The sequence below is a fragment of the Gorilla gorilla genome, chromosome 9, assembly GCF_029281585.2.
Source record: "Gorilla gorilla gorilla isolate KB3781 chromosome 9, NHGRI_mGorGor1-v2.1_pri, whole genome shotgun sequence".
Taxonomy (NCBI): Eukaryota; Metazoa; Chordata; class Mammalia; order Primates; family Hominidae; genus Gorilla; species Gorilla gorilla.
The window spans coordinates 122,211,672-122,229,551 of record NC_073233.2 but is presented as its reverse complement, the minus strand read 5'-3'; the positions used below and the strand labels follow the sequence as shown (position 1 = coordinate 122,229,551).

General features: G+C 40.3%; 1 protein-coding gene across 1 annotated transcript; it reads right to left on the bottom strand.

Annotated features, from left to right (window-relative positions):
• Window positions 1-100: 100 nt before the first annotated feature.
• On the bottom strand, window positions 101-17,228 carry NNMT (nicotinamide N-methyltransferase). Its single transcript, XM_019037378.4, has 3 exons — window positions 15,964-17,228; window positions 14,522-14,729; window positions 101-572 (listed from the first exon to the last, which is right to left on the bottom strand). Exons 1-3 carry the CDS (start codon window positions 16,115-16,117, stop codon window positions 140-142), a joined length of 795 nt encoding a protein of 264 aa, XP_018892923.3. The 5' UTR covers window positions 16,118-17,228; the 3' UTR covers window positions 101-139.
• Window positions 17,229-17,880: the final 652 nt, after the last annotated feature.

The window sequence follows — 17,880 nt, the reverse complement described above, 5'->3', positions numbered from 1 at the left end:
ACCTCTCTAGTCCCGTCCTAGATGAACCACTGGGCCCCAACCACTGAGCCTCTACTCAGCACATGACTTGGCAGTTAGAAACAAGGACTGAAGTCAACTGGACAGGTCAAAGGAATTGCTTTAATTGAGGTCACAGGCATCACAGGGGTCTGCTCAGCTTCCTCCCCACCAGGGAGAAAAGTCCTTCGTTGTTGGCCATGGTGGAAGAATAACTTTGCGAGATCACCTCAAACCATTCGATTGTGTAGCCAGCCTCTTTCACAGCAGCCTCTACTGCCTCCCGGCCCAGGGGGAGGCTGGAGAACTTCTGCTCACCAATCATGTAGTAGCTGCTCTTCAGCGCATCCATGATCACCAGGAAGCCCCCTGGCTTCAGTAGGCTGCCGAGGTTCCTGAGCGCCCTGCAGTAGGTGGGGAGATCTGGGCAGGCGGCATCCAGACACAGTGTGCTGAGCACGCAGTCAGCCGGGGGTAAGGAGACGGCCCCCAGTGGCTGGCTCTGAGTCACATCACACTTCAGCACCTGCTTGACCGCCTGTCTCAACTTCTCCTCCTTCTCTGGACCCTTGACTCTGAAAAACACAAACCCACAGACATTGTTTTCCACTCCAGTCATGGGGAACCCAGATCTCTTGGGTCAAGGCTAAAAATGGCCGTATTGTCCCAGATGTGTGTCCTTAGGGCCACCTCTATTGGGAAAGGAGAGAAAGAAGAACTGAGGGGTCATTTTGGCATTTGAATGAGACCATATTACCCTGAGCTATGTTAAATCTCTTCATAAAGTGAATAGTATGTGAAAATGATAATAATACCTAGCAGCCTGCTTCTACCGTGGACTTCCCTCCATGAAATTATTCTTCCTTCACTGCTTAGTATAATACTCACTTATACTATACTGGCTCATTTATTAGTATTTATACGTTATTATTATTATACTTGATCCATCTGCCAAACTGTAAGTTAGCGGCTACTTGACCCATACAGAATAAGTATTAATAATAAGGGGTTTCAAATGCTGAAACATTATCTTTGCAGTAGTTGCTGATCAATAAGAGTGGTGAGGTCTTCCATAGATATTTTTAGGAACTATTGATCATTATCCCACAGCTGTGAACAGGGCACTCCTGGAGAGAAGAAAGCTACATTTCCCATTCTCAGATTCCAACAAATATTGCAGATAGTATGTTTTCTGACAGAGATCATGTTTTTGGTAGCCTTGCCAGGAACCCTGTCCTTTTCTGCCAAATCAATGGCATGTTTTGGGTTTTTTGTTTTGTTTTGTTTCTAGAGACAGGGTCCTGTTCTGTTGCACAGGATGGAGCACAGTGGCGCCATCACAGCTCACTGCAGCCTCAAACTCCTGGGCTCAAGGTATCCTCCCACCTCAGCCTCCCAAAGCACTGGGATTACAGGCTTGCACCACCATACCAGGCTAATTTTTTTATGTTTTATAGAGACAGGGTCTCCCTATGTTGCCCAGGCTGGTCTCGAACTTCTGGCCTCAAGTGATCCTCCTGCCTCAGCCTCTCAAACTGCTGGAATTACAGGCATGAGCCACCACCACACCTGGCCCAGTGGTGATTTCTCGAGAGAAAAATCAGTTAATAAAAGAATGAAAGAAGAGAAGGCAAGGGCAGGAGATGGGACAGAGTGGCTTGTATCCTATTTGAATTTGTTAAAGGAGGAAGAAAGGAACAAACAAACAAACGATCAAAATTAAATAAACAGAGTGCACAAGAGAAACCAGAAAGCAGGGGCGGACAAAGGAGAAAGAAGTAGCAGAAGATCAGATAAGTGAGAAAAGGGGAAGAAACATTGAGTGTGTTAAGGGCCCAGGCCCCAGAGCACTAAGAGTAGGAGTGACCCCTGGGTATTGCACTCTTGGAAGGAGTTAACCAGCAAAGCATTGTGGAGCAGATCCAGTCTCACACTCAGGAAACACACACTCCACCATCTGATGCAGACTCCAGGAGAAAATGGCCACTTGGGCATCAAGGCTTGACAGACAGCAGAGATGGCCCCACATTCCAGCAAGTGAGGGAGACTTTCACTGGGACTATTTCTAGTTATGAGGAAAAGTCAATGGTTTAAATAAAACTTGATTTGAGAGAGTGGACACTAGTCATGGGCATCTTAAATATTCACTTAAAATCTTAATCCTAGCGAATATAATCACTTCTTTGCAAACATGCTTTATGCTTGCTATAATTTTCCATTTAAGGAGCTTAGCAATTAGCAGATGAAAAGATGCTCAACATTGTCCGTCATCAGAGAAATGCAAATCAAAACCATGAGATACCACTTCACATCACTATGACGGCTATAATAAAAAAGACAGATAATACCAAGTGTCGGCAAGGATTTGCAGAAACTGGAACCTACATACACTGCTGCTGACAATGTAAAATAGTCCAGTTACTTTGGAAAACAGTCTGGCAGTTCCTTAAAAGGTTAAATATAGAGTTACCACATGACCCAGGAAATCTGTCTAGGTATATACCCAAGAGAAATGAAAACATATATCCATACAAAAACTTGTAATGAATGTTTATAAACAGCTAAAAGGTGCAAACAATGCAACCGTCAACTTCTGAATAGGTAAATAAAATGCGATATATACATACAATGGAATATTATTTGGCAACAAAAAGAAATGAAATTCTGACACATGCTACAACATGGATGGACCTTCTAGACATAGGTTAAATGAAAAAAGCCAGAACCAAAAGGCCACATATTGTATGATTCCATTTATATGAAATGTCCAGAAAAGGCAAAGCTACAGAGACTGAAAGCAGACCAGTGGTTGCCAGGAGCTGAGGGATTTGGAGAGAAATGGGAGTGGCTGCTAATGGGTACAGGATTTCTTTTGAGAATTATGAAAATGTTGTAAAATTGATTGTCATGAAGGTTGCACAACTCTGAAAGTATACTAAAAACTACTGAATTTCACAATTTAAATGGGTGCATTAATTGTGTGGTATGTGAGTTATATCTCAATAAGCTGTTATATTAAAAGAGAGAGAGAGAGAGAGATGAGCTTAGCAAGGTGTTGATTTGGGGGAATTCCTACCAACCACTAAACTGGTATCTACATAGAAAACAAAAATTATCCTTGGTTGGGTCTACCTGCTCCTTTATCAAGGCTAGAAATGGTAGCAGGGTGACCACTTTGTCCTGATTTGTCTCAGACTTTTCTAGTTTTAGCACTGAAAAATCCCATATTCTAAGTCCCCCTTGCAGTCCTGGACAAAGCAGACAGTCATTCTAAGGTGGGAAACTAGTTACAAAGCTACCATCCAGCCTTGATACAACATGGAAGTTTTCATAGAACACTTTAAGAATAACAACAACAAAAAAAAAACACTGTAGAAGTGTGTGAGAAACATGTATTTGAATAGACAAACTAATCTAGAGCAGAAAAACTTAAGTAACCTATCTGCAGATAGGAATAATAATAAAGTGTATACCAAAAGGTAGAGTAGTGACAACATAGTGTTCTGGGGGATGTGTTTCGGGATGATCCTGTATAACGGGAATATTGTGGAAATGTGTGTTTGATTCCAACAGAAGCAGAACGAACCTCCGTGCCCTATTGCGTATTAAGCTATTTGAAACACTTGAGTTACCACAGAACTAGAATTTACCAGTCAGACGATGACGCAAATTGTTCCCAAACTGTGAGCCACACTGTGAAGTCTCCAAAGCTCACAGAGAATGTGCCAATTTGAGAGGGGAATTTGCTAGAAATACCCAGTGTCATAGATCCCTGCTTTTCCTTGGACACACAGCAAACATTGGGGAAGTCAGTTGCCAAGGTAGCTGTGTAAAGCCTGCATACACCTCGGGGCAACGCAGGGAAATGGACTCACCGGAGACCCAGCCAATCACTACTTTGCCTCACATTTAGCTCATGGGGTAGGTAATAAACACACACCGGGAAAGTGCTATGCTGTTTTGCAGAAAGCTAACAGCGATGTGGCCATTTCTTTAGTTCTAAAGGTCTGCCCTTTCAAATGAATCAATATGCAAAAAAAAGGTAGCCGTGTCCTCTGTAAATATGCATCTATAAAAGCCTGAGGGATATGGGGAGGAAGGGAGGGAGGCAAGAAAGGATGAAGAGGAGGGCCCCGGGAAGAACCCTTTCTGAGAATGTCTTCCCACATTCCAGGTGAACTATCCTGAGATTTAGAGGCGGTTCCTCCTGCCCTGTCTCAGCAAGGCTGGCAGTGCATCAGAATCTCCCTGACAAGCTGTTTTTCATTGTCCTCACATCCCCAAAGCCCCATCCTCAGAAGTTCCTGCAGGCTCTCCTGAGAAAGAACCATCAAAACAGGTCAAGCAAATCAAGGCTAAGTAAGCTTGGAGGTCACTGTGAGAATTGTACGGGCAAGGAATAATCATTAGTGCACCTTTGATAGAGACCACACCCCACACCCGAATCAGGTGAATGATATTCTAGGAGGAAAAGTCTGAAAAGCAAAATGTGAGTATTCATGTATTTTCCAAATATGTTTTCAACCTCTATTATGTTACAGGAAATAGGCTGGGCACTGGGGACACAAGGATAAACAAATGAGAAACAGATTCTAACCTCATGGAGATTGTAGACGGGTGGGTGGCAGGAGAAAGCATTAACCCAGTGATCACTCATAGAAGTGGAAATTAAAACTGACAAATGCAAGGAAGGAAAGGAGCATGGCACTAATGGGGAGATGTTGGGAGCTCCCCTTAACCTAGAGGATCAGGAAAAGCTCCTCCAGAAAGGAGTCGGGCAAGCAGAGATATAGAGGATAAATATGTAGGCGTTAACCAGACTGAAGCAAGCAGGGAGGGCGGGAGGAAATTCCAGTAAGAGGAAACCGCAAGTGCAAAGGCCACGTGGTGGCAGGAAACACAGGAGGAGAGAGCCAACGTGGCTGGATTGTGGGGAAACAGGTTGGCAGGAGCCAGACTAGGCACGGCTTTGTGGACCATGACAGGAATTTTGCTTTTCATTCCAAAAGCTCTGGAGAGTCACTAGGGAGCACTAAGGAGGAGAGTGACATGATCAGATTTACATTTTGAGAAGGTCACTTGGGCTGCAGAACAGAGAAGAATTGAGTGGAGGGGCAAGAGTGGAAGTGGGAGGCCAGTCAGGAGGGAGACGGGGGTAGCTGGGACCAGGTGATGGTAAACACGGGAAGAAATGGGTTACAGAGGAAGTCAGGAAGTAAAATGGACAGAGCTTGATGTTAAGTTAGATATGGAACATGACAGAGAGGGAAAGGACAAATTAACTTCCAGGTTCTGGCTTGTCCAATTTATTATATGATGGTGCCATTCAAGGAGCTAAGAATACCAGAAATAAAGCAGATCTGGAGCAGATGGTAGCTCTGTTTTGGACACACTGAGTTTGAAGTGCTCTGAGACCTGTGAGTAGAAATGTTTACAATTGAGGAAATAGCTAGTTGAAGGTTTCTTAACCTGCCCTGTGAATTTTCCTGGGGAGATAAGTGGCAAGAGCACCTATTTAAGAGAGAGGCATCCTTGTAAAAGGCGGGAATGTTTCCTAGGTATCACTGAAACAATCATCATGATCATCAAGATCCTGGTTTTAACAAAGCTTATCAATATCCTTTTGCAAGCTGTGAAAGTCCAGAGATGCTTCGGAATAGAAGTGGTTCACTAGTTTGTGGAACACATTTGGCACAACTGTGTCTATTTTTGGAAAACATACAAACATCTTTTTAAATAGAAATGGAGGTCTTTGCACAGACAGCATTTACCTCAGAGAACTGCCACCTCGACAGGGGCCTAAGCTTTCTTCTGTCAGGTATGCTGAGGTTAAGAGGAGCACACTAGCTGACTTCAAACTGTACTACAAGGCTACAGTAACCAAAACAGCATGGTACTCATACCAAAACAGAAATGTAGAACAATGGAACAGAACAGAGCCCTCAGAAATAATACCACACATCTACAACCATCTGATCTTTGACAAACCTGACAAAAACAAGAAATAGGGAAAGGATTCCCTATTTAATAAATGGTGCTGGCAAAACTGGCTAGCCATATGTAGAAAGTTGAAACTGGATCCCTTCCTTACACCTTATGCAAAAATTAATTCAAGATGGATTAAAGACTTAAATGTTAGATCTAAAACCATAAAAACCCTAGAAGAAAACCTAGGCAATACCATTCAGGCCATAGGCATGGGCAAGGACTTCATGATTAAAACACGAAAAGCAATAGCAACAAAAGCCAAAATTGACAAATGAGATCTAATTAAATTAAAGAGCTTCTGCCAGCAAAAGAAACTAGCATCAGAGTGAACAGGCAACCTACAGAATGGGAGAGAAATTTTACAATCTACCCATCTGACAAAGGGCTAATATCCAGAATCTACAAAGAACTTAAACAAATTTACAAGAAAAAATCAAACAACCCCATCAAAAAGTGGGCAAAGGATATGAACAGACACTTCTCAGAAGAAGACATTTATGCAGCCAACAGACACATGAAAAAATGCTCACCATCACTGGCCATCAGAGAAATGCAAATTAAAACCACAATGAGACACCATCTCACACCACTTAAAATGGTGATCATTAAAAAGTCAGGAAACAACAGGTGCTGGAGAGGATGTGGAGAAATAGGAACACTTTTACACTGTTGGTGGGACTGTAAACTAGTTCAACCATTGTGGAAGTCAGTGTGGTGATTCCTCAGGGATCTAGAACTAGAAATACCATTTGACCCAGCCATCCCATTACTGGGTATATACCCAAAGGATTATAAATCATGCTGCTATAAAGACACATGCACACATATGTTTATTGCAGCACTATTCACAATAGCAAAGACTTGGAACCAACCCAAATGTCCAACAATGATAGACTGGATTAAGAAAATGTGGCACATATACACCATGGAATACTATGCAGCCATAAAAAATGATGAGTTCATGTCCTTTGTAGGGACATGGATGAAGCTGGAAACCATCATTCTGAGCAAACTATCGCAAGGACAGAAAACCAAACACCACATGTTCTCACTCATAGGTGGGAATTGAACAATGAGAACACTTGGACATAGGGTGGGGAACATCACACACCAAGGCCTGTCGTGGGGTGGGGGGAGGGGGCAGGGATAGCATTAGGAGATACACCTAATGTAAACGATGAGTTAATGGGTGCAGCACACCAACATGGCACATATATACATAAGTAACAAACCTGCACGTTGTGCACATGTACCCTAGAACTTACAGTATAATAAAAAAAAAAAAAAAGGAGGAGCCACTCTCTACAGAGGCAACCAGGAGGTGCTCCACGCCCCACCTGCTATCAAGAGGGCCAAGGAAAACAGCTTGGACAGCACACCTGCAACTGATTCCCACCCACCTGTGTGTGTGCCCTGGCATACCTAGAGGGAAGCCCTGCTCCAGACACCAGTGCTTCTTCTACTGTAATGTGCATACCACCCTTAGCAGATCTTACAGTGAAGGTTCTGATTCTGTAGGTAGCTAGTGGGGCCTGAGAGCCTGCATTTCTAAAAGCTCCCACGTGTTGTCAAAACTACTAGTCCAGGGACCACAAGCCTAAGCTATGCATTCCAAGTTCCAGGAACCATAGGTTAAGTAATGCAGCTGCTACAATTTCTTAAGGAAAGAGCTCATTTTCCTCTGTTCATGGTATAAGCTTGAGTAGTTGTATCTTAGTGTTTGACTTTCTTACGACTTTTTTGGATAGTTGTAAAAATGAGGGTTATTTATTTTTATTATTTTTTTTATTATTTTTGAGACAGAGTGTCACTCTGCCAGCCAGTCTGGAATGTGACCACAGCTCACTGCAGCCTCGATCTCCCAAGCTCAAGTGATCCTCTCTCCTCAGCCTCCCCAATAGCTGGGAATACGGGTGTGCACCACTATGGCCAGCTAATTTAAAATGAGTGGTATTAAATGCAGAGGTAGAAGAACAGGAAACAGTACATACGTCTTTGGCAGCCTTTAGCACAAGAGAAAGCTTCAGATAAAGAAGAAATCATCTTGAAGGAAATAGGTTGTAGGTTGATAAAGCTACTTGAAGATGCAGGAAAGACATGAGTTGCATAGGATCACTATCATTCTTAAAATAATTAAAGCCACAGGATCTAGCACAAGGATAAGGGTAAGAATGCAGAAATTTACTGCCAAAAATGCAATTTCCAACAGAGTGATTGGGAGGGGACAGTGTCTCAAGAGCCAGTTGTTCCAAGCTGACATTTCAGGTGTGAGATAAGTAATGCTTTTACTATCCTGCTAGATTGTAAGGGTTTATTTTTGAATGAGATGGAAAGGCTGATGGTGGATACAGAAAGTGAGAACAAAGTTTCAAAGGCCTTCTTGACAGATGATTTGGACTTTGGAAAGGTGTGTTGTCTAACAGTGACTGAAGATTTATTTACTTATTACAAAGTTTCCCTGAGATTCTACAAATCCTGGAAATTTCCTAATTTACTAAATAACTTTAGATATTGTCCAAATTGTCATAGCTGCAATTGTTTCTGGTTAATATCAATTTCATTCTGTGGAATCACATAGTCAACAGAAAAAAAAGGTGTACGAAATTATTTTTATATTGAAGAATATAGCCCCACTTTGAAGGCTATAGCCAATATAAAATTCTAAGTCAGGGGTATACAGGTTAAAATGCATATGAAAATAGGCTCTCACCAGCCTGGGCAACAGAGCAAAACTCCCATCTCTACAAAAAATTAGTCAGCTATGGCAGTGTGGACCTGTAGTCCCAGCTACTCAGGAGGCTAAGGTGGGAAATCACCTGAGCCTGGGAGGTCGAGGCTACAGTGAGATCTCACCACTGCACTCCAGTGTGGGTGACAGAGCAAGACCCTGTCTCAAAAAAAATAGAATAGCCTCTCTCAACTTCTTACTACATGTCAGAAAAAAAATGGGGCAATATTTAAACAATTTTATGATTTTGTTCATGTGTAAGAGTGACAAAATACATTCTCATATATGCATGGAATTAGAAAACACGTCACTGTATGTTCCTCTTGAAATAAATATTTGAAGATCTATTCAGTTGACAGATAAATCAAAATTAAAGATTCAATATCTAGAAAAATTGTATAAAATGAGCACCAAATATGTCCAAATAATTCTAAATTTGATTACAAACCAAAAGCAAATGTCCAAACTGATCTTGAAAGAAAATATAAAAATAATACTTTAAATTACAATATTTGAACTTTAAAATCTCAGATTTCAATAATAAATACTGGGAAGAGAGATGCCAGGGGACTTTGGTTATCAAAAATTGTTAAATTCCTCAAGTTAGCAGGGAGGAAAACATTTACTAACTTTTTACCCGACTTGATAAGTTAAGAGAATGTGTCTCCAGCAGAACTGCATTATAAGTAATACTAAAATAAGTTCTTCAGGTGAAGGAAAATGATGCCAAACAGAAGAACAGATCTTGGGAAAGGAATGAAAAACACTAGAGAAGAAAGATATGTGGGTAAATATAAAAGATCTTAAATATATGCATAATATAGCCTTAGTTAGTTTGGGCTCCTGTAACAGAATACCATAGACTGGGTGGCTCATAAACAACAGAAATTTATTTCCTACAATTCTAAAGGCTGGAAGTCTGAGATTAGGATGCCAGCCTGGTCAGGGTCTGATGAGCACTCTTCTGGGCCACAGACAGCTGACTTCTCATTGTACCTTTATATGGCAGAAGGAGAGCTAGAGAGCTCCATGGGGTTCCTTTTATAAGGGCACTAATCCCATTCATGAAGTCTCCACCTCCATGACCTAATGACCTTTCAAAGTCCCGACCTCTTAATACCATCATAAGGGGGTTAGGATTTCAACACAGAAATTGGGAGGGAGGGATAAAAACATTCAGTCCAAAATTCCTACATTTAATATATATTGTTATATACATTGTTTAAAACTGTATACTGACTTATGTGACTATACTTAACACTATTCAACTAACACTTAAACAAAGTAAAGATGGTAAATTTTATTTTAAAAATCAAAATTAAAAATAAGACAATAAAAATAAAATCACTACTAACTAAAGCAAAACTAATAACAATATATGTATTATAGTGTTATACATAGAAATAAAATATATGACAAGAACATAAGGGCCAGGAAAGTCGGTTAAGGAAATTACACTTTTGGAATATCTTACATCCTTCATGAGACAATAGATATGTCAAGGATGCCTATTGCAATTCCTAGAAAAACCACACAAACTCACACAAGACACAGAAGAGGTTAACAGAGGAGATAAAAAATAAATACTAAAAATATGTACACTTATACTAAATGGAATACTAAAAATTACTGCATTCACCAAGGGAAAACAGGAAGAAAGACACAGGTGAACAACAATCAGATGGGACAGATAGAAATCATATACCAAGATGGTAGATTTAAATTCAACCCTGTAATATTAGTAATTACATTAAATGTAAATGGACTAAACAATCCAGTTAGAGGCAGAAATTGTCAGTCTGGATTAAAAAGAGAAAACATAATCTGAAAACAGAAGGGCAGAAAAAGATATGTAGATATATCATGTATATTAGTTATATGTAACTGCAGGATAAATTATCCCCAAAATTTAGCAACTAAAAATGACAAACACTTATTTCTCTGTTTTTTCTGGTTCAACTGGGGGAAATTTGGTTCCAAGCTCACTCCCCAGGACAAGAGAGTGAGATAGAGAGAGAATACCCAATAAAAAGCTGTCATTTTTTAAAAATTGATTTTGTTTTTTACAGCAATATTAGGTTCACTGCAAAATCAAGCAGAAGGCCTACATTGGCATACCATTATCACCCAAAGTCTGTAATCTACGTTAAGATTCACTCTTGGTATCGTACATTCCATGGATTTGGACAAATATATAACGACATGTGTCCACCATTATAGTATTGTACAGAGTAGTCTCACTGCTCTAAAAAATCCTCTATACTCCACCTATTTATCTCTCCCTCCCCTGACCCCTAGCAACCACTTATCTTCTTTACTTGTTCCCTAGTTTTGCATTTTCCAGAATGTCATATAGTTGGAATCACACACGTAGCCTTTTAAGATTGGCTTCTTTCAATTAGTAATTGTATTTACATTTCCTCCACGTCTTTTCGTGGCTTGATAGCTCATTTCTTTTTAGCACTGGATATTATTCCATTGTCTAAATGTACCACAATTTATTCATTTGCTTACTGAAAGACATCTTGGTTGCTTTCAATTTTTGGCAATTATGAATATAGCTACTATAAACATCTGTGTGCAGCTTTTTGTGTAGACATACCACAGCTTTTTGGGTTACATACTGAGGAGTGTAATACATGCAGCTTTTTGGGTTACATACCAAGGAGTGCAACTGCTAGATTGAATAGTTTCGCAAGGAATAGTCGAATTGTCTTCCAAAGTGGCTACACCATTTTTAATTCCCACGAACAATAAATAAGAGTTCCTGTTTCCCCACAGCCTCATCAGCATTTGGTGTTGTCAGTCTTCCAGATTCTGGCCTAGATCTAATAGGTGTGTAGTGGTGCTGTAGTCCTTTTTAATTTAATATCACAATTGATATCCCATCACTATGCTGCATTCTACCAAACTTGTCAGTACTGAATCACTAAATCCAATGGATATTCTAGGGAAGGGGATTACACAAAGGTGAAAATACTGACACAAGGATTATTGGGGGCCATCTTAGAGGCTGCCCACCACACCATGCAAAACAGCAAGCATAGGAAGGGTGATGTAGCTATATTAACATCAGAAAAAGTAGACTTCAAGACAAATACATTGCTGGAAATAAAGGGAGATATTTCACAATGGTAAAATGGTCAGTTCATCAAGAAGACATAACAATCCTAAAAATGTATATAACAGAGCTAAAAACAAGTGTCAAAATGCATATAGCAAATGTTGACAGAACTATAGGGAGCAAAGGATAAATCAACAATCATAGTTTGAGACATTAACACTCTCTCTCAGTAATTGACAGAGAAAGTAAACAAAACGTCAGTAAGGATGTAGAAAATTTGAATGATACTATCAACCTGCCTGACTTAATTGATATTTATAGAAACTATATCTGCAACTGAACAATATACACTCTTTTCAATGTAGAAAGCACATAGAACATTTACTGAGATAGACCATATGCAGAGCCACAAAATAAATCTCTGACTACAACAAAATTTAATTTGAAAGCAATAACAATAAGATAGCTAGAAAAATCCCAATACTTTGGAAATTAAGCAATATAATTCTAAATAATTCATGGTCAAAAAAGAAATTACAAAGGAAATGAGACAATATGCTGAATTTGAAAATAATAAAAATACCACATACAAGAATCATGGGATGCAGTTAAAACAGTGCTAAAGGAAATTTGCAGCATTAAATGCCCACATTAGAAAAAGAGATATGTGAAATAAATGATATAAGTTTCCAACTTAAGAAGCTAAAAGAAGAATTAAAAACAAGACATTTTAGAAAGCTAGAAAAAAATAAAGTAAACTAGAAAAGAATTAAAATTAAAATAACTAGAAGAAAGAAAGTGATCAAAAATAAGAGCAGAAAGCAATGAAATAGAAAATGGACAGACAATAGAGAAAAATCAACAAAGCCAAAACTTGGTTCTTGGAAAAGATTAATAAAATGATCAATCTGTAGCAAGGTTGATCAAGACAACAGAAAGAAAACAAGACAAATTACCAATATCAAGAATGAAAGAGGACAGATCACTACAGATCCTACAGACATAACAAGGTATTAAAAGGATATTGTAAAAAAAAAAAAATGCCAATAAAGTTGACAACCAAGATAAAAAGGACAAACTTCTTGAAAAATACCACTTACCAAAACAGACAAAAGAACAAACGGAAAATCCAAGTAACCATTAAAGAAATACTGTTTTTAATAAAGTCTTCTCTCGCATAAAAATTTCAGATTCACCTGGCTTCACTGGTGAATGCTATCAATCATTTAAGAAGGAAATTATACTAATAATACTCAAACTCTTTCAGAAAATAGAAGAGGGGATATCACTCCCAACTCATTTTATGACTCCAGCATCATGCTGATATCAAAATTTGTGAAGCACACTAGAAGAAAATTATAGCTCAATATCCATCATAAATATAGATGCAAAAATCTTTAACAGAAGATTAGAAAACCACATCCAGCAATATATAAAAAGAATAATACTTCATGACCAAGTAGTTTATGCCACTTTGGTGTAACATTCAAAATTTTCCAATGTAATTCACATTTTCAGAATACAGGAGGAAAATCATAAGACCATCTTAATAAATGCAAACAAATTTTGACAAAATTCAACATTTGATTAAAATTTCAAAAAAGCTAGGAATGCAGAACTTAGTCTGATAATATCTATGAAAAACCAATAGTTAATATACTTAATGATAAATCATTGAATATTTTTTATCCTAGAATATGGAATAAGGCACAGAGGTCTGCTGTCATCATTTCTATTCAATATTGTATTGAAAGTTTTTGCCAACATAATAAGGGCAGAAAAATAAATAAAAAGCGTAAAGTTGGAATAGAAGAACAAAACCTACTTTTATTTGCAGATACTATAATTGCATACATTCATCTTTTTATGCAGCTTGCAAAGAAGTCTGTGGGGTCTCAGCAATATGCATAGCAGCAGAGAAATGTTGCTCCAGGAGTGAATGATCAGTTGGGGAATAGACTGGATATTGTCAGACAATCAGCAAAAGATGGAAGTGCATAAGGACGTGAGAAAGACAGTGAATTGCAGGCGTGGCTACCTCTGGCTAATAGGCTATTGCCAATTTCTCGTGTTGGAATAAATTAAAATTTACATGAACAAATGAGATTCATTTGCATAAATTTACGTGTAGATGTGGTAGTGTAAGATCTTGACCATTAGTTGTGAGTATACAAAGTCTACTTTCATGGATGGTGATTAATAAATTCTTTTCAAGTAATTCCTTTATGTTGCTTACCTCAGTTTAAAAACCTAGTCAGATTTTGGTTGTATCTGGTGATGTCAGCATTAGCCAAACTCACAGCCAAGTTCTATAGGCTTGGATGGCTACAGCAGCATGGCAGTGAGGCGAGGGACAAGCACTGACATCCAAAAGCTGCTGGTGAGAAGCTGGGTTAGCCTTTTACTTGCAGTTGTCCTAAACCTAGGTCCCAAGGTACTTGACTGCACACTGCTCTTGTCCCCACAGGCCTGGAAAATTTGGGGGTTTACTCCTCTTTGCTCAGTATCCATTTCTTCAACCCTCTCCCTGTGTCTTCCATTATTCTGGTGCACACACGCACATGCACATACACAAATTTACAAACACGCACACACATGGGCCTATCTCATCTCTCTTGCTCTCGCTCTCTCGTTACCACTCATTCTCCATTTGGATTTCTCTTTGGTCCCTATCTGTCTGTTGCTTTTGCCAACCATCACTCAGGTACCTTCAAAAGCCAAGAAGTAGACATCAGTTTCTCTACCTGTTCCCTTCAAGATCACACACATAGGTCACCACTGGGGACCAGTCAAAGGCTTCTGGCTCTTTCTTCAGCCACTTCTCCAGCTCCTGCAGGTTCTGGTCTGAGTAGTCAGTGACGACGATCTCCTTAAAGGATTCACAAGCTGAGAGGAGCTGATAGATAGTGGGGCCAGAGCCGATGTCAATCAGCAGGTCTCCCTTCACACCGTCTGGGTTAGTGGGAGGAACAAAGAGGAGAGGTCAGGCATCTCATGGCAGTGGGCAGAGTCAAATTTACATTGTCTTCCCTGGGACTGTGCTGGTGATCCTCAAAGACAGACCACTACTGTTCACAACTTTTCCCTCAAAATGTTTTTTTAAAACATCTTTTCTGGGCCAGGCACAGTGGCTCATGCCTATAGTCCCAATACTCTGGAAGGCCAAGGCAGGAGGATCACTTGAGGCCTGGAGGATGAGACCAGCCTGGACAACATAGTGAGACCTCATCTCTACAAAAAAATTTTAAAATTAGCTAGGCATGGTGGCGTGTGCCTGAAGACCTAGTTATTGGAGAGGCTGAGGCAGAAGGATCCCTTGAGTCCAGGAGTTCGAGACTATGATGAGCTGTGATCACATCCCTGCACTCCATCCAGCCTGGGCAACAGAGTGAGATCTATATCTCCAAAAAAAAAAAAAAATCCCATATTTTCCCCAAATCCCTGTAATTTACATCATAGTGACAAAGAAAATATAAATATCAAAAAGACTAAAAATGTCTCACTTGAATTTTAAATAAAGCACATCAGTTTGAAAAACCTCAAACATTAATAAAATTTAAAGTCAAAAAGAAAAAAAAAACTTTTCATTTTTTATTCCCCAATCCAGGGTGGAGCCATGTTGCCAGGAATTTTAAGGTCTAGGAGAAGGTAAAAAAGATCTACATCTGGTGTACAGACTGAACACCAGATCCAGAAAGTCTGTTACATGGAGAATGTAAAAACTATTAAGCAATACTTTCAAGGAAAGTTAATTAAAAAAGAAATTGAGTATATAATGTCTTTCTCCAAAAATCACCCAGTTCTTCATATATTGGGAGGTCTTTATCTCATGCATATTCACAGCATTCCCTTGAGTTAGGATCAGAATAGGTACTGTTTTAGAATTTCCACTTAAGTGGCCCTTTGAGGCTAAAAGTCTCCCTCAAGTCGCCTAGCAAATCAAGGTAGACTCAGGACAGCACTCCAGTCCTCTGGTTTCCTTTTGCTTGATCAAGTGAGACAGTGGATACAAAAGCACTTTGTAAACTGTGGAATCGCTATACCAATATTCGTTTTTATCCTAGTTAAATAAATGGGTGATGCCAAAAGGGGGAAGCAACAACGAGAGACACAAAACCCAGTCGTGCCCTGAGACTCCATCTATATGACTCACATTAGTGGGGAGACATGCAGACAACAGACTTACCTAGGCAGAATATCTTGAAAAGATTTTTCAGAAGGTGCTTAAGAATCTGGCTTTCTGCAGAGTGCCTAGAACCAAACTTGTAATATTTTTCTAGGTAATCCCGAGGGTTAAAATGGCTTAGATAGGTGTCCTTGGAGGTGAAGCCTGATTCCATTATGTCTCACTTCTGTACCACTGGAGTACTGCCCTCCTTCTCTTTCCTCCAGAAGCCAGGGAGTGACTCTGCAGAAGTTGTCTTCCTGAGTCTCAGGCTAACAGCATTCCTTCCATCAGTTCAGCCCTTCTTTCAGAACAGATGTTCGGTTAAACACTAACAGAGAAATAGACCACAAATGTTCTGGCTGTTCTAGGAAGTGATGAAATTCCCGGAGAAGGGAGCCTAGGCGAAAGGGGGTGGAGGGTATGGTAGAGGGAGGGCCATGAGCTGTATGCAATGCTTGCCCAAGGGATGAAGGCCAGCCGCCAGGGATTGTAGACCAGAGGGAGCACTTGAGCTCGTCAGGAAAATTATTTAATGGATAAGACCCCAAAGTTCAGAGAGACAGGACATCTCCTAACAAGCACCATCATTCTTCTCGTTCTTGCCATGAATCTCCCAAGAAAAGGGGTCACGAAGAATGGTTTAAATTTAAACATGTAAAAGAAAGGGAAAAAAAAGAGGGGAAAGATGAGGATAGGAAATGTATTCAGGGCTAAGGAATGTTGGCTGAAGAAGGAGTCTCAGATGAAGTCTGGAAAGAGTAATTTTAAAAGCCTGGATAAGGCTTTCTGTAAAGTCTAGTCCAGCCAAACATCCCGAGACCCTCTCCTCATGCCCAGACTCTCTCTCCATCCCTGCCCTAGGCAACTGCAGCTTCACCGACCACTGCCATGACCCAGTGTCTGGCAAGCACCTCCTCCCTAAGCCTCCCCACTCCTTTCGGTCAATCCAAATCCTGATAGTTCTTTCAAAGTTAACTTTACTTCCTTTAAGAATTATTTAAGGCTGGGCGCAGAGGCTTATGCCTGTAATCCCAGCACTTTGGGAGGCTAAGGCGGGCAGATCACGAGGTCAGGAGATCGAGACCATCTTGGCTAACATGGTGAAACCCCGTCTCTACTAAAAAAAAAATACAAAAAATTAGCCGGGCTTGGTGGTAGGCACCTGCAGTCCCAGCTACTTGGGAGGCTGAGGCAGGAGAATGGCGTGAACCCCGGGGGGCAGAGCTTGCAGTGAGCCAAGATGGCGCCACTGCACTCCAGCCTGGGCGACAGAGCAAGACTCTGTCTCAAAAAAAAAAAAAAAAAAAAAAAAAGAATTCTTTAAATCCCCTTTTCTGAACTCACTTTGAGACAGAGTAGGGATGGGGCTTGGCTTCAGCTCACTCCCCGCTAAAGCATTCTTTCATGCATTCCCACTGGTCACAAAACCCACACCACTGCCTCACTGACAACATGTCCATTAGTCATCCTTTTACTTAATTCCGGGAACTGGCCTTAGGAGATAAACAATGTTGCGGGGTGTCCCACCTTGGGAAGGAATGCTGAATAATTGATTTACAGCCTTGCTGCCACTGGCCAGACCACCAGTTGGCCCATTCCTCAAGATAACCATTGCAACCAGGTAATGCTGACCTGCATACCCTACTTCTCATATGCTTTGCCCAGCAGCACATCCTGCCTCTGACGTCAATTCCTGTACTTTGCCTAATAAAAAAATCCCTACTGGTTTTTTCCAAGGAGTCAGCAAGCCAGAGAATTCGCTCTCTCTTTTGTTGTGGCCCTTATGCCAGGGCGTAAGTTCCAGTAAAGCATGTTTGGGAAGACTATTGGCCTTGTGTCAATTTCTTTACACTGAGAGCCAAAAAACCCATGGTCAGTAACATTGTGGCCTTAGAATTTATTCTACCCAGCCAGGCACTTGATTTTTTTTTCTTT

What these genes read in the sequence shown, in the direction of transcription:
- NNMT (XM_019037378.4), bottom strand. Translation starts at nt 16,117, where the DNA reads ATGGAATCAGGCTTCACCTCCAAGGACACCTATCTAAGCCATTTTAAC. An exon ending in TTTCAAGATATTCTGCCTAG is followed by an intron (nt 14,730 to 15,963) that starts GTAAGTCTGTTG and finishes CCACTAACCCAG; the next exon opens with ACGGTGTGAAGGGAGACCTG. An exon ending in TGTGATCTTGAAGGGAACAG is followed by an intron (nt 573 to 14,521) that starts GTAGAGAAACTG and finishes TGTGTTTTTCAG; the next exon opens with AGTCAAGGGTCCAGAGAAGG.